Source organism: Saccostrea echinata, unplaced genomic scaffold (assembly GCF_033153115.1).
Source record: "Saccostrea echinata isolate AGI-Se365-2 ecotype Australia unplaced genomic scaffold, CSIRO_AGI_Sech_v1 ptg000020l, whole genome shotgun sequence".
NCBI lineage: Eukaryota > Metazoa > Mollusca > Bivalvia > Ostreida > Ostreidae > Saccostrea > Saccostrea echinata.
The window spans coordinates 5,507,456-5,532,569 of record NW_026889769.1 but is presented as its reverse complement, the minus strand read 5'-3'; the positions used below and the strand labels follow the sequence as shown (position 1 = coordinate 5,532,569).

At 32.8% G+C, this 25,114-nt stretch overlaps 1 protein-coding gene across 1 annotated transcript in view; it reads right to left on the bottom strand.

Moving 5' to 3' along the window:
- Positions 1-802: 802 nt before the first annotated feature.
- Positions 803-25,114, bottom strand: part of LOC133189987 (sorting nexin-33-like) — a 31,879-nt gene continuing 7,567 nt past the window's right edge. Inside the window, exons 3-16 of the mRNA XM_061325443.1 lie at positions 17,853-17,927; positions 16,449-16,751; positions 14,239-14,354; positions 13,923-14,013; positions 12,737-12,862; positions 11,673-11,787; positions 8,292-8,422; positions 6,881-6,984; positions 6,381-6,484; positions 6,175-6,252; positions 5,649-5,725; positions 4,249-4,338; positions 3,911-4,117; positions 803-3,347 (exon numbers count right to left, since the gene is read on the bottom strand). Coding sequence (XP_061181427.1) covers positions 3,300-3,347; positions 3,911-4,117; positions 4,249-4,338; positions 5,649-5,725; positions 6,175-6,252; positions 6,381-6,484; positions 6,881-6,984; positions 8,292-8,422; positions 11,673-11,787; positions 12,737-12,862; positions 13,923-14,013; positions 14,239-14,354; positions 16,449-16,751; positions 17,853-17,927 — 1,665 coding nt within the window. The 3' untranslated portion in view covers positions 803-3,299. The remainder of the gene's footprint in view (positions 3,348-3,910; positions 4,118-4,248; positions 4,339-5,648; positions 5,726-6,174; positions 6,253-6,380; positions 6,485-6,880; positions 6,985-8,291; positions 8,423-11,672; positions 11,788-12,736; positions 12,863-13,922; positions 14,014-14,238; positions 14,355-16,448; positions 16,752-17,852; positions 17,928-25,114) is intronic.

The window sequence follows — 25,114 nt, the reverse complement described above, 5'->3', positions numbered from 1 at the left end:
AAAGAAAAAAAAAATGGGGGGAGGGGGGTTATAATAGCTACCATTTATTTTGGTACAGGATGCCACTGGCTAATAACAGGGACCTATATACTAATACTAGTATATAGCTCCCTGCTAATATTTAACAAATGCTAAATTAATTGGTTCAAAATAAAGAAATTACATATCAAACCGATCAGTTATTGATCATACATATAATAAACCAACATCTATATCATTTACACATGGGAATTATTTTACAGTAACAACTTCATTATTATACTTCTGTTAAAGGGCTTCCAACATAAAATTTAGGAGATATTTTTTGGAGGGAAGGGGGTCTTAAAGATGATAACTGGCAACACTGAAAAAAAAGATTGAAGTCCTTTTAAAGATAATTTTCAGGACTTTTGATTGCACTGCTCATGAGTCCATTGACTGCAACAATTACGTGTACCAAAGGTGTTGGGAATGGGACATCACTTCCTTCAAAGGCTTTTCAACTTATTTAATTTTTATGAATCATTTTTTTGGTGGTATATTTAAAAAAAAATCAATCAAAAATCCCTAAGGGATGTAAATCCAAGAGGGAAAGTACTCCTATCATCTGTGTTATGTATATAAATAAATATGGCACTCAATTCAATGATTCTACTCAGTCAATTTTAGAGTCAAACCTAAAGGGTATACTTTAATCTCAGTCAACTGAGGACTAATTCCATTTGCAGGAGATACTCTTTTGATATAGTAGAATAGCATATTTGGTAATTTTTTTCTTGGTTCTTTCCGTTAATGCACATTTTGATAAACAATTAACAGTTCATTTCTACAATATTTTGATATTTATTTAATAAATAACAAAGTCAGCAAATGAATGCAAAAGAGATTGGTAAAGTTGGCTACATTTTTTGTGAAAAATGGAAAAACCGATATAAACCAGCTGAAGTGAATAAACTAAGAGCTGTGTAATTTCCAATACATTATACAGATATAATACATGTATTACATGTTTGTTCACTATTTTATTAAAATATTGCACAAATCATTTCATCTAACAATATTATGATAATATTCATTTAGTTTGTAAATGTGACTTTGACATTCTATAATGAAAATGTTGATTACTGCCATTAATATGAAATAAAAGATTTTCTCAGAGAGGATTATTCATAGGCACATTATATAGGTCATCCATCTCTCAGCTACACTTCCTAATGATTACCGGTAAAATGACAAAATTCTTAGGGCACATCATGACAAGAAGTCATTCTCTGTCCAGTCAGGATTCTTAAAGCATGAAAGATAAATAAAATGCACTTTTTATCCTTCATAATTAATCCAGATGTACAATGTATCCATGGAATTTTCATATATGGTTGACTTTTTGATCATCCTTTAAATTATTGAAACAGTTCCTTATCTAAAATGCTCATAAATTTCTTCACAAGTACAGATACATTGTAATTCTTAAGAGTCCACAATGACAGTAGGTCAATATATTTGTAAAATGATTAACTTAGAGGAAAAAATGTAAATGGTGTAAACAATGAACAATTTATCACATGAAAAATATATCCAATAATATTTCTATCACAAACAACCATAAAACAAAGTCAACAAAAATCTTTTGACAATAAGCTTTCATGAATGAAACTGCAGTTTTTCATAACTGATGGACCATTGAAATTACACGTCCTATCATTAATAAACTGGTTTTACAAATGGCAATATTCTTTGTGACTTATTGTGCCAGCATTCTTAGAAATATACATGCAATATAAACAAGGGTCTGCATCTGTACAACATACAGCTAGAGACGAAGCAACATTACCCTGAGAATGGAGATGGGGATCTCATATTTGGGATCAAAATTGGACTTATTTGGAACGATGCAATTTTTAAATTCAAGTAAAGAGTCAAACCCATTAACAATTTTATCTATGAAACAACACTAAAATCTACAAAAGAGTAATTCTATTTGTGTTAGCACTCTCCATTTGGTTTTGGTTAATTTCTCAGTTTAATCATATACCACACACATATCTCAATTTGTGTCCAATTAACTAAATAACACCTTTCACACTTTATGCAAAATACAAATACACTGCCACAAATTTTGCATAAACATTCATCACTGCACCATTATAATAATGCCTATATATGTGTGCAAAATGAATACATAAGGCTAATTAACATGGTAATATAAACAAAGCTGATGAGAATAGGACATTTTTACATACTGGTTATAGTTTGACATGGTAAAACCTGAAAGGACAGGTATATTATATATGTAAATAATTATCAAAAGTACACTTAGTAATACATATAATAATTCAAGTTACAAAGTAGCACAGACCATATTACAAACAAGAACGCTATCCAGATGACACAAGAGTTTTAATGACTAGGAGAAAGACAAGCATCTTTTAGACTTTGAAAAATGATCAAAGCAATTATTTCAATGAAATGATGTTAGTCTTAACAAAAGTATTTTAATACAAGCACTTTCATCCCATACTATATTGATAATTATAAATCATAAAGTTTTTAGATACATGAATATTTATTGATAGCTGTAGTAAATAAGCCAAATGCAACCAGTGAAATAAATTGTTGATAAACTATGAAAAAATATCAACCTTTTTTAAACCAATTTAGTGCCCTGTACAATGATCAACAATGTAATATTTAATGAAATTACAAAGTTACTGAAAGAATAAATATTTAAAATGATTGCATATAGAATTTTCCCCTTTTTGCACAACAAAGAATTTCAAATTCTTTATTTTCATGTTTCAAAATTATACATGTACATTGTACATTGTATTTTTCTGGCCATGCTAATGGCAAATAATTATTCATAAAGACATAAACCCATTTTCAATAAATAGTACCACCTACTCATCATTTAGTTAAAGACTTTAAAATAAAATACATGTACAAAGTATATTTCCCTCATGTGACAATGCTCTCAGAGTGCAGAATAAATATATTTTAATAAATTAAATTTTAGAAAGAAAAAGATAGATTAGTAGTAATTATACACAGAGTTGTCTTAGAATAAATCATTTGTGTCAGAGAATTGCTTTTGCTAAACTACATGTATGACATTATAATTACTGGAATGTATGACCATATGATGTCCACTATCTGTCCACACAACATCCACTTTCTGGCAGAGGTAATTCTATAAGATGCCTTGGTTTGTTGATTGCACAAGCAACTCTAAATCAGCTGAGAGTTTCATGCTGCTGCAGTCAGCAGTGTGACTTTTGTCTTCTAGGTCATTAATTTTATAAGCACTATGTGAACATTATCTGCTATGCATTGTCAAATTTCTGGAGAGCTGATTCTAATTTTTGGGTAATCTGAAAAAAATATATAAGTAGATCTATTTAGTGTATATCTTTGTGCATAAGATAATTAATCAGTGAAATTCTTTTAAATACTGAGTATTCAATTGAAATGAAATTTTAAATCAGCAAATTCATGTCAAACCACAAAAAGATAATAACTCTAATTGCAGAATGGCATGAATTTCACAACTTAATCTGGTCGGTGACAGGTTTCAGTCATTTTGGAAATTGTTCATACAGAAACAAATCGTGGTACATGTATAAACAAATGTATAATATACAATGGATTTACATATAGGAAGGTCAAAGTGTTAAGGAATGGCAATATGTCTTACTGATGCAGTATAGGTAAAATATGCAAAGCAATATTACATGTACAACCAATACAAGAGGAACTGCCATGGTAAGCAGGGGCAAAAGGTTTTACAGAAGAGGTACATGTTAAAATAAGTCACAGAAAAGCCAAAAATAAAATCATAGAATAGTGTTTGATTAGTTGCAAAAAAGCAGGATTTTTTCTGCGGAAAAGCAGTGTCGAATCCTGAAACATTCATCACACCAATGAAGAAGCTCACCTCTCTGTAGAATTTTATTTGTCCTGCTAAGAATTTCTTCATCATGTCTTTGTAGTCTACGACTCTTTCTCTCTGGAAATGGTTCATTTCTGCTAGAGTTCCGAAAGATATAACATCAGCTCGCTGTATCACAGCGGTTACGTCTGACTCTGGCATCCTTCCCTCCTCCTTCAGTCTCTCACACTCCTTAGCTTTCCCTATGGCTCCCTACAAAATGTCAGTGTGAAACTCCTTAAATGGTAACAAACACATGAGTATAGGAAGTATGCTTCAAGTATATAATATGTAGTAAGATTATTCTTTGTCAACTTAGTGCTAATTTCGGTGATGTTTTATACCTCATGTAGCTTCAGAACATCTGGGTAGGTAGACAGCATTCCCTTGTACTCAAATAAAACATCAATCATAGGATCTAAGTCTTCCTTTGGCTACAATCAATATAAATCAAAAGTAATGCTTTAATATTAAACATAGTTAAAATATAAACAATGGGAACTTAAAACATCTCCATAAACAATAGGCCTTGGGCTGTAACACATAAATCAATTTTCTCTCCCTTATAAAGAATTTGCACATGAAGGTAAATGAAATCCATTATTGCAGTCACCAAAACAAAGTCCATGATTTCAACATTTTTAATTTAAAACAGTATATTAAGGTTAAACGTCAACTTAAGTTTACAAATTCTGACTTCTTCTAAAATTATTGTTTATCTGCAATATATCTGGTACCAATGTAGTCCATTGAATCTGCATTACATGGAATGTTTTCATATTCATTGTGACAAAACATGGACTTGTTTTTTTAAACGATTTTAAAAGATATTTTATACTAGTCATGTATATTCCTATGTAAAGTTTGACCCTAAATTGTGACCCCATCGTTGCCCCTGGTGCCAAGAATTGAACACTTTTACTTCCCACTATATGGGGAAGGTTATCTTATTATTTGAGGAATTATGACTAAGCTATTCTTTTCAAAACACATTTCACAGTGTTTTCCCAGGGACCACAGTTTGAACAAACCTGATTCTACCACTACCTGGAGATGCTAATATATGACGACTTCTTGTCTGCTATTTTTTTTACTTTTCCTATATATTACTATACACTCAGCCCCGGTGGACATAAATTGTACACTTCATGAGGATGCTTGCTCATCAACATGACCAATTGTGGCTCTGCTGTTCTGGAGAAGGAAATTTTGAAAGTATTTTTCCTACTTACTCCCAATTAAAACTTTGACCCCCAGCAATGCCACCCTACCCAGATCTATGTCTTGAACATAACTGAATCTGCACTATTTAAGAAAGCTTTCATTTTTGTCTTTTATGACCATTTGACTCTTATAAAAAAGACCCCCCCCCCCCCCCCAACAATATTATCACTATTATAATAGTAATTCTTATTCATTTGGAACAAGGTATTTCTTTATCTAAACAACTTGAATCTCCAATACCCAGAATGCTTTGTACCATCTTATTTGGTTGAATTGCTCCACTACTTCTTCATAATTATTCAGATGTAAAATAAAAAGTGAAAAGTTAACAGACAACAAATATTGATCAGAAAAGCCTACATGCCTGAGTTAAAATTACACTAGTCATCACTGGATGCATTATGCTTGCAAATATGGTCCAGATGAGGCTTATAGATACTTGTGAATCAGAGCTGCTTCAAAAACTTTAACCTGATTACTGTATTGCAACTGAATAATTCTAAAATTGCTAAAATTTTACCTGTTTTTCATACATATCTCCTATTTCATTGTATGTATCTCCTGTGTAATCAATTGCTGCTGTTAAATTTCGTGAATCTATAAATACAAATGGACATACATTGTACAATAAAATAAATTTAAAATCCACTTTTGTACGAGAGCTCCATTACTTTTCAGGAATGGAGAGTTGCAAATTGCATTGAAAACGGTATTTGCTATGTTCAAATTCTCCTTCCCGTGCCTCTACCGAGGAAAGAACTTAGAAAATTTCATCAAATTTGTTTTTATCTGAAGAAAAAATCGTATTGGTACTGCTGAGAATCGATCCCTGTACCATCACCATGATAGTCGGACATTCATCTCATTATGCAATCGAACCTGTTCACTGACGTGTGATTTAAATTACTTAATTTATATTTTTTGCAATTATATTTTTCTGCAATGCTGCAACCATTAATCCCATATCAACAAAGAAAGAAAGAATTTTTATTAATATTTAAGCGAAATCTGTTTCAAATAAAAGAATGACATGAAATCCAACTCACGTGCTGAAGCATCCAAATTAAATGTCTCAGCCATCTGTTTAAATGACCCACCAATCTTCTGAAATTCTCTCTTGTATGCTGTTAAAGAATATGACCTTTGAATTTTGATATGAAATTAAAATACTGATATATTTAGTGGTATATGTTTATGTAATTAATTCAATAAAAACATAAATACATCATCACTTCAGTGACAATAAACTCACGGCCTAGGTGTTTCTTCCGACTGTCATGTCCTATTTGTAACATGTTCCGTACATTATCATCCATATTTTTCACAAATTTACAAAAGATTTCCATTCTTTTCTCCCTGTAATTATAGGAAATTACAAAACGTAAAAAAGCAATACATGTATGTATGATTAAATATATATAGCTCACACCTAAAGATTTTCAGAATATCATTATTTATTTACCAAGGTAATATCTGCTTTTAAAGAAATGATATCAAAACTATAGACCAGGTTCCAGGGACAGTAAACTTTTACAAGCTTATTTTTTAATCTTAGTCTCACTTTTACAAAATGAATTTATTGTGGGAAAATAAGACTGAGATCAAAAAAGAGCCTGATCTATGTTTTATGGCCCTTGAGCCTATTTCTGGGGAAAAAAGCAGCCATATATTTTCTTAAATCCATGTACATGTGTATTGTACTTATTACATTAACTTATGAAAACATAGAAATCAATGATGAATGATACGTACACATCCCTCATGTCTAGTGAGGTGGGTGGAGTTTGTAGGGTCAGGAAAAATTTTCCTCCTTGGTATTCATCTTTCTCTGCTTTACGTTTTCCAGCCTTCCATTTCTACAAAAATCCATAATTAGCAAAAATGTAGAGAATGCTCATAACCAATATATGACACTCTGGTAGACTTTGGTCTTAAACTATTCAACAACACTGCCATTTCAAAGGATAAATTACATACATGCTACATACAGATATTTTATTTACATATTGCATGTTTTTATAAATTATTTCTAATAAGGAAATATTCGATTCCTGAAATTGTTTACTGTTACATGTATATATATTATTTAATACTGCTAGTTAAGTGCCAAATACAATGTTTTACTTATTGAAAAAGATTTTAAAATAAGATTTGACTGGCAAAGGAAAAAAGAAAGAAAAAAAGATGCATGCACAATTGTTACATGTTTTTGAGAATTTCTGAAAATAGTACATACATGTAGCTAGACAAGTAGATTACAGTTTTATCATAAACCATATGTAATGTATGTAAATGTATGTATATGTTAATATTGTATCATCGCATTCTCATTTCTTGTGTACAAATTGTACAAAATAGATAAGCTAACAAACTGGGTAATATACAATTAATCAAATAGACATCATCATAGTTTTAATGAAATGAAAGAAAATTATGAAAAGGCCATTTTCCTAGATCACATTTTCAAGGTTGACATAAACAAATTTAGCAGGAAACCTTTCAAATTCCAATTATGAACTGAAAATATTGCTTTACTTAAAAAGTTGTAACTACACAAAAAAGAGCTGGAGGTATACATAAAAAATATTGGCAGGATGGAGTAATTGCATTATACGGCCAAATTACCCAGTTTGATTAGCCAATATGTGTATATTGTATAGTGACTCCAAAACTTACTGCAAGACCCTGAAAAAATTTCAATATAATATCATTACTTTTTTCTGTACCTATGTCATGCACATCAAAAAACATTCAATATAAAGCTCTGAGGCTTATTATGAAATCTCTCTTAATTAGGCAAGAGACATACATGTACAGCATAAAACCTTGGATATTGGTGTAATCTGAACAAGCTGTTGAATTGATACCTAGTTCACTTTGTTTAAATGGAATCAAAACAGAAATGATATAACAAATTTATAATGACTGACATATTCTTGCTGTAGGTAAGTCCTTCCTCTGAACAATTTTTTAGAAACATTTTTTGACAAAATATAATGTCTTTAATTATTGAGAAGAGAATTTCAGTTTGCTCTTGAGTAATTGGGAAAATTCTAATAAGATACATGTATTGGAGTTCAGAAAAAAGAAGAAACTTTAAAATGACCAAACTGCTTCTACAAGATTTCTTGACTAGAAGATTTGACGCTTGGCCATTAAATACCTTTTCATCCGTACAGGTAAGGAAGTGATTGAAGACCTCGGACTGTGAAATAACAGGGTGTCGAACCATTCTATCTACCCACAGCTGTAGCAATTTCATTCTCTCTGATACAAAGTCATCCTCATAGCGACCTGAAATGTCAGATAAATCATTTTACTCACAGGTATTTGACACAAAATATAACAACACAGCCCCGGTTAGAATCTGTTTCAGTAAAGAGCATCAGTTGAACAGATAGTTGGTTGTTGTCAATACTCACCAAAGAGAAGTGCAGAAATAAAAAAAGTTTACTTGACTTAATTTATATCTAATGAAAAATTTGAATTGGTGTGATTGATAAGGCAAATTTAACAATAATGTAAATATGTGTGATGGGTTTAGTTTTCTTCAAAACAATTAATAAGAATGGGAGAAATTATTGCTTGCATTAATTTTCATATTAAAAAGCTTATTAGACTGAGATTTTGCTGAAGAAAGAATACATTTCCTAAAACTAAGCCAAGGTCCCAATATCATAAATTTGCTATGAAAGCAGTAAAATTGATAGAAATATTGCATCTAACTGAACAAGGAAGGGCATAACTTTATATAAAAATTTCTTAAATTTATCTTGGTAGCTCTTTACCTGTGTTTAGTTAAATCAAAACCCCTGTACAATAACTTCCTTACATCTTTTACAAAATGCATGTACATGTATTTTGGCTTGCTCAAAACATGGCTTCTGTATTTCATGTTAGAAATAAATATATACAGTCAAACCTCGTTATCTCAAACTCAATGGGACTGAGAAAAACTTCAAGACAAGATGTGTTTGTGAAACACTGATGCCCCCGTAAGGCAGCTAATGGTGAAGGTAAAAGTTTCTCAAATGCAAGTCAAATTTCAAAGTCAAGGTCAAGAGATCAAAAATGTTGTTACCCAAAGAAAGTCTTGTCTCAAGGAATATACCTGTGAAATATAAAAGCCCTAGCACCAACAACTGAAAAGTAATGGCAAAGGTAAAGTTTTTTTTCAAAAGAAGGTCAAATGTCAAGGTAAAGGTCAAAATTAATGGTGCCCAAGTGAATGTCTTGTCACAAGAAATACACAAGTGAAATATGAAAGCCCTAGCATCAACCATTCAAAAGTTATGGACAAGGTTAATGTTTTTCAAATGTAAGTCAAACTCCAAGGTCAATGAATAAAGGTAAAAACTGTTGGTACCCAAGAGAAGGTCACAAGAAATATGTATATGATATATGAAAGCCCTAGCACCAACCGTTCAAAAGTTATGGCCAAAGTTAAAATTTTTTAAAAGTAAGTCCAACTCCAAGGCCATGGTCAAAGGGTCATAATTGATGGTACCTAAAGGAAAGATTTGTCACAAGAAATACACATGTGAAATATGAAAACCCTAGCATCAACTGTTCAAAAGTTTTGGGCAAGTTTAAAGTTTTTCAAAAGTAGGTCAAATGCCAAGGTCAATGTCAAAGGGTCAAAATTACTGGTATCCAATGGAAGGTTTTGTCACAAGGAATACACCTGTGAAATTTGAAAGCTGTTCAAAAGTTATGGCCAAGCTTCAAGTTTTTTAAAAGTGGGTCAAACTCCAAGGTCAAGGTAAAAAAATCAAAAATATTTACACCCAAGGAAAGGTCTTTTATTAAAAAATTCACATATGAAGTATGAAAGCCCTAGCACCAACTGTTCAAAAGTTATGGCCAAGGTCAAAGTTCTTGCTGACAAACAGACAGCAAAATCTACCTTTCATTACAGGGGCATAAAAACATGGAAGAGACTTCCAACTCACTTCAACATATCCATGGTAATTTAAATACATGTACTGACATTCTAGATATTGAAGTTCAACTGTAGCTTGTGTTGACTGTTTAAAACTGTTAATAGTAAATTTGTTAGATTCTATTCTAGAGTCCACTTCCCACTACAAGCAAATGAGTCTCACACCTCATAACTTATTCAAGTTCTACTATTTATGAATTACCTACTTTTACATTTTAATTAGTTTTTATCATGCAAAATGAACTTCTCCCATTTAAAAATGAAATCCTTGAGTAGCAAACCTTTTGATGCATTTTTTGCTGAAATTCCAAAGCATCGACTTTTAAATCTTGATATATAAATGAATGATATTTAATATTTATATAATTTCTTCATTCATCATTCGGCTTGTAAATTCTAGCTCTACAACAACAATATATGTGCCTTTCATGATAATTATGTAATCTAAATGACAAACTGGTGAGGTGTGTGTGCGGGGGGGGGGGGGGGGGGGGGTGGAGGCAGGGGGGAGACTTCAAACAGTAAAAAGAGACCTGCACAGTAAATAATGCATAATTAAATTAATCCAGCTATTTTAAAATGAGATGCTAAGCTTTGGATGGCATTAATAAGGCAGACGTGCAAGAATACCCAGTACACCAGATAATGGTAAGGAATGGCTGAGAAGCTAAGGCTATAAACAAGATATCAGTAAGGAATGGCTGAAAAGCTTCAGTTATAATCCAGATATCAGTAAGGAATGGCTGTGAAGCTTCAGATATAAGCCAGATATCAGTTAGGAATGGCTGGGAAGCTTCAGTTATAAGCCAGATGTCAGTTAGTAATGGCTGAAAAGCCTCAGTCACAAGCCAGATATCAGTAAGAAATGGCTTAAATGCTTCAGCTATAAGCCAGATATCAGTAAGAAATGGTTGAGAAGCTTCAGTTATAAGCCAGATATCAGTGAGGAATGGCTGAGAAGCTTCAGTTATAAGCCAAATATCAGTAAGGAATGGCTGAGAAGCTTCAGTTATAAGCCAGATATCAGTAAGAAATGGTTGAGAAGCCTCAATTATAAGCTAGATATCGGTAAGGAATGGATGACAAGACTCAGTTATAGGCCAGAAATCAGTAAGAAATGGTTGAGAAGCTTCAGTTATAAGCCAGATGTCGGTAAGGAATGGCCAAGAAACCTCAATTATAAGCTAGATATCGGTAAGGAATGGATGACAAGCTTCAGTTATAAGCCAGATGTCGGTAAGGAATGGCTGACAAGCCTCAATTATAAGCCAGATGTTGGTAAGGAATGGCTGACAAGCTACACACCTCCTTTTACCCCCTGAGTTGATATGGAGCCAAAGGTGACTGCAACGAGTTCTCAGTGATAACAAATCCAAAAATACAATTCATGACATCACAATGATGGTAGTAAATAAACAATTATTCAAACTATTCCTAATTAAGCTAAAACAAGCAATTACATAACTATAGTTTCTACTACTTCAGTACTATGAATGATTTTTCTATAGATAGTCACAAAGAATCTGAACACAGACATCTTGATACATATATCAAGTAGATATACACTCAATATAAAAGATATACACATGTACCGGTACTTACCTGAAATTGCCTTATCTGGTAATGGTGGGATAGGAATACATGTGAACTTTGCCTCTAGACGCTCGTGTAACCAGTCAAAGTGTTTGTACCTTCGACTGACCTGAATGTTGCTAAACTACAAAATCATATGAATAATCATTATAATATCAATTTCAATTATGTTACATTTAGGAAAAAAATCTATATATATCCTTGTGAACTCAGAACTTCAAGAAAAAATTATTCTTTACATTAACATGTACATGTACTTGTAATGTGCTTTGCCTTCATGTACATAAAAATGTATTGATATTGCCAGGGGTGTGCAATTAGCATCGCCCGACGCCCGGGCTACCATTGTTTGGGGTCGGGCTAGTAGTTTTATGCACGGGGGCAGCCCCTTGGGCTAGTAAAAATTAAAACTACCAATGTAATACATGAAAATCACTATCGGTATTTTCACTCATTTTTTGCTATTAAATTCTCAAGCAATGAAAAATTTTCGGCAGCATGCTCCAATTGTTCGTAAATCTCCATAATCTTACCCATTTTGCAGTACTACCTGAATTATGTACTTCCAAAAACGATCGTTTTTATCTAATCCGAATTTCCTCTATTCCTCTGTTTATGGTAAATACACCTGCAGATATCTCATTAAATTATTTACAATCACTCAATCAACTAAAAATAAGTGTTATGTGGTTTACATAAAAATATATTTCCAGCATATTTAATGATTTAAGATGAAAAAATGATTGTCATTTCATTTTAGATAAGATAATTTATTTGAATTTATTTTTACTTTCTATCATAGTTATCAATTTATATATGATTTAATTTTACTACTGAAAATTGAAAAGAATCAAATTTATTTTAAACCCTGACTATTTCAACAATAAACTATTTCCTTGTAATATTAGTTGTTAACCCCCCCCCCCCCTACATTTGGGCGAGTAACTTTTTACTTGGGGCTAGTAACTTTATTGCTTCCACTAGCCCGTGGGCTAGTACTTATTTTTTTTAATTGCACACCCCTGATTGCCATTACATAATATGTATGGAACATACAGCAATAGTACACTTACAGAAGGTGTGAGTTGATAGGCTATAAAACTCTTTAGTCCCTTTAACTTGCTCTCTTTTTTGGGGGACTTGATGGAACATGTGTAAGGTTGGGAGGGATAATTCCAGGCAGGACCATCTACTGTTTCCTACAATTAATCCACATTTCAAAAACACAAAGATTTGTGTGTATTTCTAGAAGAGGTGATCATTTAATTAGCATTTGAACATTTGAACCCAAAATTTGTGAATGCACTTAATAAAATAAAATATACAAGAGTGAAAATATACAAACACTGTAAAATGTGGTTACTAGTATATAGACGGGTTGAAATTTTGATACTTTTTTTTTCCAAGAAAGTTGGTGAATGGTAACTTTGACAGTCTAGCAGAGTTCAATATTCCTCTTCAACAATGATAATAAATTTGATGAGTAGAAATATTGACAATTGTAAGTCATACATGAATTTGTAAGTCATACATTAATTTTGTCAATGTTGCAACATCATAAATGATTCTACATTTACAGTAAAGTGTACTTTAATGCCCTGTTCACACGGAGAGTTTAATTTGAATTAAACGTAAGTTACTGCCAATTAAATTTGATCCATGTTCACACGGAGAATTTAATGCAAATTAGTTTAATTCGAATTAGTTTACTGTGCATTAAATTACTTCGCATTAGCTCCATGTGAACGCTAAGCGAAGCTAATTTGAATTAAATTTTGATGCATGCATAAGGGCAGAATTAAGTCACAGGCCACATGTCGATGGTCAAATATAGGTACTTATGCTATTTTTGAGTGGAAAACAAAGGAAAATTATGTTAATCACTAAAATGTGTACAGACACTATGACATTATGTCAAATGTATATCTGCTCTGCACAAAATGACGTGATTTGTAAATGACGTCATAATAGCCTTACTGAATAGCCTTGTTGTAGAAGTAAAATTTTAATTCGCATTAGTTTACTTCGCATTAGCTGTCGTGTGAACGCAATTTAATTCGCATTAGTTTGATTCGCATCATTTTACTTCGCATTAATTTACTGCGAATTAAACTCTCCGTGTGAACAGGGCATAATTTTCTCTCAAAGTAAAGTCAGGTATAAAGTGATGAAGAAGAAATCTGTTGAGTGTATAAATGTTTAATATCTATTATGATAAAAAAAAAAAAAAGCAAAATACAACAAATGAATATGACATACTATGATTTTGATAAGGTCGCTCTCAGACACGTTGGCTGAAACTGTTCCCATCAAAAAGGCATCACCACCAGTTTTGGCAAAGGTTGAAAATCTGTGTACAAAACAATCTTCAAACATGAAATGCCTATTTCCATGAATTAGAGCTTTAATTTTCATAAAGAAAGCAAATTTAATCTTGTAGCCAATAAAAAAATACTTACTTCACATATTTTTAAAGTTAGATTCTCAATTTAAGGATAAATTATGTATCTTATTGTAGTCTACTAGCTTGCATATATTTCCAAACCTTACAGAAGTTTTCGATGCACCAACTTACCTGTTGAAACTTTTCTTGACTGTGCCATATCTGGACACATCAGAATTTGGGGATAGTTGTTTCTTTTCCCTTTTTGGAGCAGATAATCCAAAATTTCCTGATCCAGGAAGCTGGTCCTGTCAAAAAATTCAATAAAATTAATATGTGTCCTACAATATAGATAAACTGGCATTTATTAAATTAAAATATCATTAAACAGCCATCATATAGCAATCTGTAAAACAATCATTCAAATGACACCACTTCCATCTTGGCACAAACTATTTCAGTTTATTCAAATTTTAGATGCACATATTAAAGATAGGTAGCTGTTTCACAAAAGTTAACAGACAGATGTTCACTGCAAAACACATGGAATCTCCCTCTATCCAGACCCATGCAATGACTAACAAGTCACTCAACTAGATACTGTTTAAAGCATGCATTACTGTAGATTCCTTATGTTATGTGAGTACTAAATATAGCAAACTGACATAGATGCTAAATGGTGACAATTCGAATTTGCTTGTGGACAGTTGAACAAAATGTTTTACTCATTTCAGCAATACAAATATAAAAGCAATTCTACTTCACGAGTGATGCTTCTCACAAAATTATGCGATAATACAATTTCTCACATATATTTAGGAATCTACAGTATTGTTCAATGGCATTGTTTTATCTATTTTATTCTCCACATAAAACAGTCCCTTTTCCAAGCTGTGCTGGCCTTACCTCTAGAAAATCCTGTTCATATTGAATATTAGAGACAGAGAAAAATTATACTATACATGTATATACAAGGCAATCTATCAAAGAATTAACGAATGTTTTTCAGAGTTGTAATTACTAATAACTTTAAGATGTGGAATTCCTGGTTAGTTGACAGCTCTTTTAACTTGTTTTGATGCTATATAGTATTACTGTATGGTAATTAATTCATAAAGATTTAAACAAAAAGTTAATATGTAACTGACACACTGAGTTTCAGTTCCCCTTTACATAAATGTATGTAGTACCTAAATGTGTACATTTTTGACTGTGCAAGAGTATTATAATACAAACTGTAAGTGCTTTGTTTAATATTTTATTTGTGGAGTGCAGATTAGTTTTTCAACAACTGTGGGACTGTGTGCTAAAATACAGACATTGAGCCTGCATTGGTTTTCTCATGATCTGTAGAGGTGTACTATAGGTTTTGGGTATTGGACTCTTGTGAGAGGTGCTGACTTTTAAAGTCGATGACCTACTTTTACACTAGGACAATGTATGAAAGCTCCTTTGCAATATAAATATTTAGCTTAAAAGTTAATTGGAAGATAATAATGGGCCATTTTTAAAGCACATATTACATTGTCAAGAATGGCAACCACCCTATTCTCATCCTCCCCCCCCCCCCCCCCCCCAAACAACTTGACCAACTCCTGCCAAGTTTTTCTTTCCGGAATGATTTTTTTTTTCTTATTTGATTCCTTTAAAAAACAAGATTGAAAGGAGATACATGTACTACCCCTCACAAATAATGTATTTTGAGTTATGTCATTCTGCCTCCCATCATCTCTTGTGTTGATTGTATAGTGGTTAATCATATTAGCACCCCTAAAACCATATCTATAATCACTATCTTATGTATTATCAATTCCGTATATAATGCAGGTTTAAATGTCAAAGAAAACCGTGGACTGTAAAGTCAGCACTTCTTGTAATAGTCCATTTGGAGACTTGATATTATAAATGACTACCTCCTCTATTATCACTTCTAGAGATGGATCAGTGGCTACCTGTTCTGTTGTTGTTGTACCTGGGCCATCAGACTTTGTCTCAATTAGCTAATAATATGTGACTTGTGTTACTACAAAGTGTGTTAGCTAAAAATTCATGACCAGAGCATTTTCTGTTCAAATTCTACTGCTATATTTCATCACAATAAATTAATATGACTACATGCATTATGTGCATTATTTAGCTTTGACTGCATGCCTTTGTCAAAATTCAGTAAAAAAAATTACTATATAAAGCATAATAAAATTTGGCACAAGCATTTTAAATGAACCTCCTTCATAACCCATTTACACACTGATCTGTATTATTTAGTTAAAATATCGCCAAACTGTTATCATTAGTCATATTTACATGCACAAATTACTTCCTAAGTTCAACAGCGATTTGATGTGTTTATACTAGAGCTTTATAACTCAATAAACAGCCTCCTCAATGACCTCAGTCCTTACCTGGCTTGTGTTGGTTGTACCTGACGAGTCATCATTATCATCATCCCAATCATCATCCCAGGTTTCTTCACTGGCCTGCTGATGCATCCCTCCCCCATGGTACCCCTGATTGTTATGGTTTGTGTAGTCTGGGGCAACTGGGGGCTCTTGATCCCAGCTGTCAGTGGTGTGACTGTTCCAATCACCACCCCCTACTTGTGGAGTGTTCCAGTCATTACCCCCTCCATGCTGGGTGTTCCACTGATCATTGGGTGCTGATGGGGGTGGTGGTGGAGGAAAAGAAGGTTCTGGTGGCTCCAGCAGCTAAAAAAATGTTACTTTCTAAAACAATTTCATTTTAAACCAGAAGTCTTTAATTTTTAGCAACCACACAAAAATGTTATAAAATTATATTACAGTTACATATCTTGATGATCTGTTTTACTAATTTAGTTGAAATCAGTTCAAGACTGTGTACAAAAGGTGTACAATTTGGTGAAATTAGGTCAAAACAATAGCTTGAAGAATAGTATTCAAAAAAGAATTCAAAATATTTTATTTGCAACAATGATTCATGAAAATTGATGTCATTAGAAATGTGTACCATGACGTAGTCTACTTTTATAATTTTATCAAAATTAGAACCTGGACTGCGTTCAAGATCATAGCTGCTAACCTAGCAGCTAGGTGTTAGATATCTATCCCTATTGAACGAACAGCCAGCTTAGCCGCTGAGTGTCAGATTTCAAATAAAAATATTTCTTTAAAAACTCATTTTTGGAACAAAAAGAGTTTATTCCAAGCGAAAATATATGTGTAAATTTACATTTATTTCCCTAAGATGTAGAAAACAATTCCCTTTTATATTAAATTCCTATGTGTTGCAAAGTTGTAACTAAGGAGGCCATCTTGGATTTGGCACTTAGTATTTTAAATATTTAAGCTATCTCTCCCTATGTAGCGGCTAGGTTCAAGAGCGTAGCTTTATGTAGCAGTACTTAATTTACATGTATATTGAAACCAAGCCAATATTGTAAGAGTAGTAGCATTATGAAGGACTTCACAGATATAAAGGCTACAGACAGAAAATAAACTTCTGGCCATAAGCTCTTTGAAAACTTTTCAGTTTTTTTTTATTAGAATGTGATGCATAGTAACATACACATTTCCACTCTACCTCCTACTGCAGTAAATTTTGCAGTACATCTTTTCATTTCATTCTTACAAAATGAAAATCAATCTTAACTTTCAATAATTAGTTTTCTACATTTTTTTTCTCCCGTAAATATCAGATAAAAAAAAATGGAGAAGGCTAGAACTGATCAAGTTAAAAAAATAACAAAGTGTAAACTGTTGCAAATACTACCCTCCTGTATGATAGTATGTTGATTTTTTAATTGTGCTAGGAGGACATTTTGACAATACCTGTACATAGGCCTCAGGGATAAGTCCCTGCTCACCAGTTTCATTTTTGGCTTCCCACCAGCCTTCTCCTATATCCTAAAATTAATAAATTATATACAATTATTTATACTACAAGTACATAGTTTTGAAGTACACAAGGTTTATATGGAAAGAAAATAGCAAGTCATTTTAAAGAACATAAAATGTAACAAGAAATGATATTAAATTAACACTCTCAAAATATGTCTCCAATCTAAATAAACTCAAAGAAGTAGGGGTAATGATAGCACAAATAACCCCCCCCCCTTTCCCCTTCCCAAGCAATTTACTCTGGTCATATGTTAGAAATTAAACTGTCTGTATTCTTGATATCGAGAATCAGAATAAGAATCTCCAATCTCTATCTATATCCACACAACTCAATACCTTGAATCTATATCTGCACAACTCAACACCCTTGAATCTATACCCACACAACTCAATACCCTTAAGTCTATATTCACACAACTCAATACCCTTAAGTCTACATTCACACAACTCAATACCCTTAAATCTATATCAACACTACTAAATACCCTTAAATCCATACCCACACAACTCTATACCCTTAAATCTATATCCACACAACTCAATACCCTTAAATCTTTAAGCACTAATCCTTATTTTGCATTGTCATATTACAGCATTGTCAAATGACAGCTAGTAAATGTACACCAATGTTATAAATGCAGGAAGAAAACAATTCATGTAGCTTCCTAATGTAGATGATCAAACGAAAAGATAGTGACAAATTGATCACCTAAAAACAGGGTTTTTTTTAACAAATTGACAAATTGACCACCTAAAAACAGGGTTTTTTTAATCAATATAATTTGTTTTGAGATTTTTTTTATCCTTCCAGCTATGTTTACATGCATGAGAACAGTTTAACAAATGTGTGGATTGTTTAGATATGTATCTAGGACAAATGTTATCTGTATACACACACTCTCTCTCTCTGTACTCTGTCACATTGTTTGTATTGTATGTACAGGTCATCACCAGAAAGGATTAGAGTTATAATAGTACATTACAATTATAAGTATCATCAAACTTGTCCACTGTATGTTACTCAGGGCATTACCTAAACCCCCACAACCTATATATATATCATGATTGCATAACAAATAGTCAATCATTTCATAAATAGTACAATATGACATCAAGTTTTGTGTTTGCTATGTTTTATAATTCTTTACGAAATTGAAGAAAAATGCACACATAGACATTTCTTTGTTCAAAAACATTTTTTAAAAAGATAAATCTCTACCACTTTCTAACTTACATTCTTTGCCTGAAGGAACCTAATTTTTCCCCCTGTGTAGTTAAATTATTGTGATAAAATTCTTTGATTAATTAGGATGATATTAAGGTTATCTGTAGAGCCCATGGTTCACTGTTCTAGTAGCTTTAAAAGCTGAGGACTGAAAGATACCCAGTAAAAATTCAGGCACACTCTCTGGATATTTTTGTTCTACGCCTACTAAGTAAAAACATTTTACTAATCTGTTTACCTGTTGTAATTGTTTGACTACTGATTTTAAAGCTAAAGAGTGGACCTTCAATGGATTATTATTCCATTCAGTGGGAACTAACTCATTAATTAAAGCATCAATTGCCATCAAATAAACCAGTTATAGTTCAAGAAGGATTTAGCTGTAATTTAAGCATGGAACAAGATTAGCACCAAATTTGGACTGCAGTTCTTTGCAATGAACATATTAATTATATCATGGGCAGATTCAATTGGCGATAACTGGGTGGGACTATCAGCAAGGGGTTCCAAAACTCTCCCTTATAATTTTCATCCTTTGTAAATTTACATGTACATAAAGTAGAATTCCCTAAAAATGACTGGAAACATTCAACAGATAAAAAATTCATTAATAAACATGTATTGCAGGTAACAAGTCAAGGGCTGTAATTCTAAAGTCTGTCCAAAATCATCGAGGCAGATCAAAATTGGAACTTGATCTGTGTTGACTCATCAAAGTAGACTCATATATACCAAAAATTAGTAAAATCAGTATCTGAAAGTGTCTAAAAAAGACATGATATCCTGTAAAAATATTAATCTTTTTAAAACTGTTCATTCACAGTAATTTTATCAAAAATCATTGAGGTGGAATGAAATGCAAATTTGCTCTGTAACCCATCAAGGTAGACTCACATCTCAAAATCTTAGTGGGACAGACTGACAGATAGCCAGAATGACAGACAGATGGGGAAAACCTAAAATCCCATCCGGTTTCACCGACAGGGACTAACAACCAGTACCAAAGTCACTTATTTACCAGTCTTAATAATGATGACACTTCTTTTTCAGCATTATTATAAACAAACTTTAAAGCTATATGTGTGTGATACTAGTCAAACATTCAAGTACTGCATAAACACAGTGAATCAAAACTTAAAGATTAGATCATCAGGAAGTGTCTGAAGCTCCTGCGTCCGAAATAATGAAGAATGTTTAAGTAGGCAAAATTTGATATTTCCCCTTGCTCACAAGTTAAAATAGCTAAACTGTTCTCTAATTGGTCTCTGACCAGTAAACTAATTGTGCATCAGAATGTCTCATGAGAATCCTTGACAATGACATTTACTTGTGGCTATTTTACATGTATAATATGCTTTAAATCACCTATTAAATTGAATTCTCAACCCAGAGTACATTTACTGTGTTATCTACTCATTGCATATAGACTGAATTGTACTTTTCCTGTATACAGACATAACACCTACAAAGGAATTTTATGATGACCTTGCCATAAACACATTCATACAAAATAATTTTATTGTATAAAGATACACATAACACAACAAAGATGACAGTCAGTTTCCAAGGTTGAATCTCTCTTGTCTTCATTCAAGCATTTAAGAATGATCTTGACAATCATACTGGTAATTAAGATTCTGTTTATTTGACAAATACCAACATTTGTTCATAGAATCGTCTTTTATATACAAGTTTAAATTTATGACTGGTCGTGATGTGAGAAATATAAACAAACGTATAAATGGTAACTGACCACAATTTTGTTTTAACACCTTGCCACATTTCTTATTACTGTACAGTCAAACTCAGTTATAGCAAAGTCCTGGGAACCTGTGAATTTACTACACTATATTAATTAATACAGTTGAATTTCAGTATCTAAACATCAATATCTTGAATACCAAGGATATGTTGAAGTGATTTGGAAGTTCCAACCACTTATTTCTTTAGTATTTTACCCTTGATATCTCAATTCCTCAGTTATCTGGAAGTTTTTTCAGTAACATGGAGTTTGAGATAACGAGGTTTGACTGTAATTCTTTATATCCATATTATAGTATACATAGCAATTTGCAATACACATGTTTTTCTTACAGAATGACTACCAAATATTTTCAGGGAAGTAATTAAATACATTACTTAAGTTTTCTGATGAATTGAATTTGAATAACTTACAAAAAGTAATGTATGTTCAATACTTTAAATTTTGAGATCTTGAGAAATTTGTTATAATTAAGATGTAAATTTAATTATTTTTAACCTCTACAGGACAAAAATCCAGTTCAATATAACCATAAAATTGTTGTATCATTACATAGTTTGCTTTAACCATAAAATTTTATAAGGAATTATTAAGAATTATGCTGTGGATAAGCTTTACTGTATAATTAAGTATTTAACATTCCACTATTTTGTTCACATTGCTACATTTCTTAACTCTGAGTAACAAATGCACTGTTCACCTGAAATGTTACACCTACATTAAACTAATATGTCAGTAATTATATTAATCATAAGTTGCGTTAATTGTGAGCAATACCATACTTCACAAATTTGCCTTGCTTGAGCCAATTTTAAGTATCTCATTGAAACACAGATACATATATATATATAGAGAGAGAGAGAGAGAGAGATAATATATACATGTGTATAAATTAAGCTACCCCATGATATCTCATTCTAAATTATAAAAACTTATTAGGAATTAAATACCCTGGAAACATGAAATTTATATCAATTGATGATTGATCATCAAATTAACACAATGAATTAAAAAGGAATTTAGATACGATTAAATTCTCATTTTAATGAACATTGTCAATTTCCTGTAAATCATTATGGGCCTCCTTATATATCAAGTGATGATATTGTTCTAGGTAAGCCTTCATGTGCAAATAATTTAAATAAAATACCTTCCTCAATATTTAAAGTATATATATTTACAATTTGGTGTGTATACACTGTTTACAATTGGACAATAGTACTACCCAGTTATGTGTTGATAATGATAAAATATGATAAGGTTCAATACTGTTGATATCAGTGAATATTTGCAAGAAGGAAATGTTTTCAAAAATTATCTGTTTATACAGACTGATATAAGCACGTCAAAAACAAAAAGATGAAAGTCCAAGTATTTGTAACAGTTTGCCCAAATATTCATATACAATCATGTAACATAAATATATTTCATTTAATACCATTAAAATAAAAACTATAGGCATGTAAGGCTAAAGCAAGCTCAAACAAGAGGCCCAGGGGCCATATCGCTCACCTGAGCACTATGGCTAGGAAAAAGCAGAAATCACTTCAATCTTGAAAGGTTGAAAAGTTTAAATATAAAAGTGGTTGGGGGGGGGGGGGGGGGCAGGAATTGAACAAATTTGAATCTACATTATCTGAGGATGCTTCCATTTAAATATGACCAATCATAGCTTTGCTGTTCTTGAGTAGAAGATTTTTAAAGATTTAACCTATGTATTCCTATGTAAAACTTTGATCGCCCATTGTGGCCCCACCCGACCCCCGGGGGTCATGTTTGAACAAACTTGAATGTACACTATCTAAGAATGCTTCCATATAAATATGACCAATCATGGCTTTGCTATTCTTAACAAATAGTTTTTTTTAAAGATTTTTACTATGTGTTCCAATGTAAAACTTTGATGGCCCATTGTGGCCCCACCCGACCCCCGGGGGTCATGATTCGAACACATTTGTATGTACACTATCTGAGGATGCTACCATATAAATATGACCAATCATGGCTTTGCTATTCTTAACAAATTGTTTTTTTTTTTTTTTAGAATTTTTACTATGTGTTCCTATGTAAAACTTTGATCGCCCATTGTGGCCCCACCCGACCCCCGGGGGTCATGAGTTGAACAAATTTGAATGTACACTATCTGAGGATGCTACCATATAAATATGACCAATCATGGCTTTGCTGTTCTTGAGAAGAAGATTTTTACTATGTGTTCCTATGTAAAACTTTGATCGCCCATTGTGGCCCCACCCGACCCCCGGGGGTCATGAGTTGAATAAATTTGAATGTACACTACCTGAGGATGCTTCCATGTAAATATGAGCAATCATGGCTTTGCTGTTCTTGAGAAGAAGATTTTTAAAGATTTTTCCTATATATTCCTATGTAAAACTTTGATCGCCCATTGTGGTCCCACCCGACCCCCGGGGGTCATGAGTTGAACAAACTTGAATCTACACTACCTGAGGATGCTACCATATAAATATGACCAATGATGGCTTTGTTGTTCTTGAGAAGAAGATTTTTAAAGATTTTTCCTATATATTCCTATGCAAAACTTTGATCGCCCATTGTGGCCCCACCCGACCCCCGGGGGTCATGATTTGAACAAATTTGAATGTACACTACCTGAGGATGCTTCCATGTAAATATGACCAATTATGGCTTTGCTGTTCTTGAGAAGAAGATTTTTAAAGATTTTTCCTATATATTCCTATGTAAAACTTTGATCGCCCATTGTGGCCCCACCCTACCACCGGGGGTCATGATTTGAACAAACTTGAATCTACACTACCTGAGGATGCTTCCAAGTAAATATGACCAATCATGGCTTTGCTGTTCTTGAGAAGAAGATTTTTGAAGATTTTTCCTATATATTCCTATGTAAAACTTTGATTGCCCATTGTGGCCCCACCCGACCCCCGGGGGTCATGATTTGAACAAACTTGAATGTACACTATCTGAGGATGCTACCATATAAATATGACCAAGAATGGCTTTGCTGTTCTTGAGAAGAAGATTTTTAAAGATTTTTCCTGTATATTTCCTATGTAAAACTTTGATCGCCCATTATGGCCCCACCCTACCCCCGGGGGTCATGATTTGAACAAACTTGAATCTACCCTACCTGAGGATGCTTCCACATAAGTTTCATGTTTTCAAGCACAGTGGTACTTGAGAAGAAGATTTTTTAATGATGCCATTAATTTTTCACGAATTCTTAATTATCTCCCCTTGGAAGAGGGCGTGGCCCTTCATTTGAACAAACTTGAATCCCCTTTACCCAAGGATACTTTGTGGCAAGTTTGGTTGAAATTGGCCCAGTGGTTCTTGAGAAGAAGTCGAAAATGTGAAAAGTTTACAGACGGACAGACAGACAGACAGACGGACAGACGGACTACAGACAAAATGTGATCAGAAAAGCTCACTTGAGCCTTCGGCTCAGGTGAGCTAAAAATCATACTCCCCATTGCCAATTTTTTTGAATTGGTATATCTAATATTTCTCCATTAAAAATTAGAGCTTACAATTGAAAAGTAATGTACCAGACACAATTTTTTTTCTGCCAATAACCTTGAACTTGTCCAAATCAGTTTGGGTCAAGGTCATAGCATATCTTAAGGTCATAAGCAATTTTGTATAAAGTAGGAGCCCCCAATATTTCTCTATTACAAAGTTATGGTGAAGAAACAATTGCACTTACAGACAGACTAAGTAATTTCTATATACCCCCAAAAGATTTGTTTGAGAGGTATAAATATAGAAACAATCTAAATAAAAAAAATCCATAAGTATGCTGGTTTACCTAAGCTACATTTGTGAGGATCTTCCAGACATTATCAGCCTGTAAATATTATCAAACCAATTGTACAAAAGTGAAAGTCTCACACATTTACCTGTGTTATGGTTATGAGGACTTCCCCTGCTCCAATTCTTACCTGTGCTATCATTGTGAAGGCTTCCCCTGCTCCAATTCTTACCTGTGCTATTGTTATGAAGGCTTCCCCTGCTCCAATTCTTACCTGTGCTATTGATATGATGGCGTCCCCTACTCCAATTCTTACCTGTGCTATGGTTGTGAGGGCTTTCTCTACTCCAATTCTTACCTGTGCTATGGTTGTGAGGGCTTCCCCTAATCCAATTCTTACCTGTGTTATGGTTGTGAGGGCTTCCCCTGCTCCAATCAGTGTTTTCAATAAGATT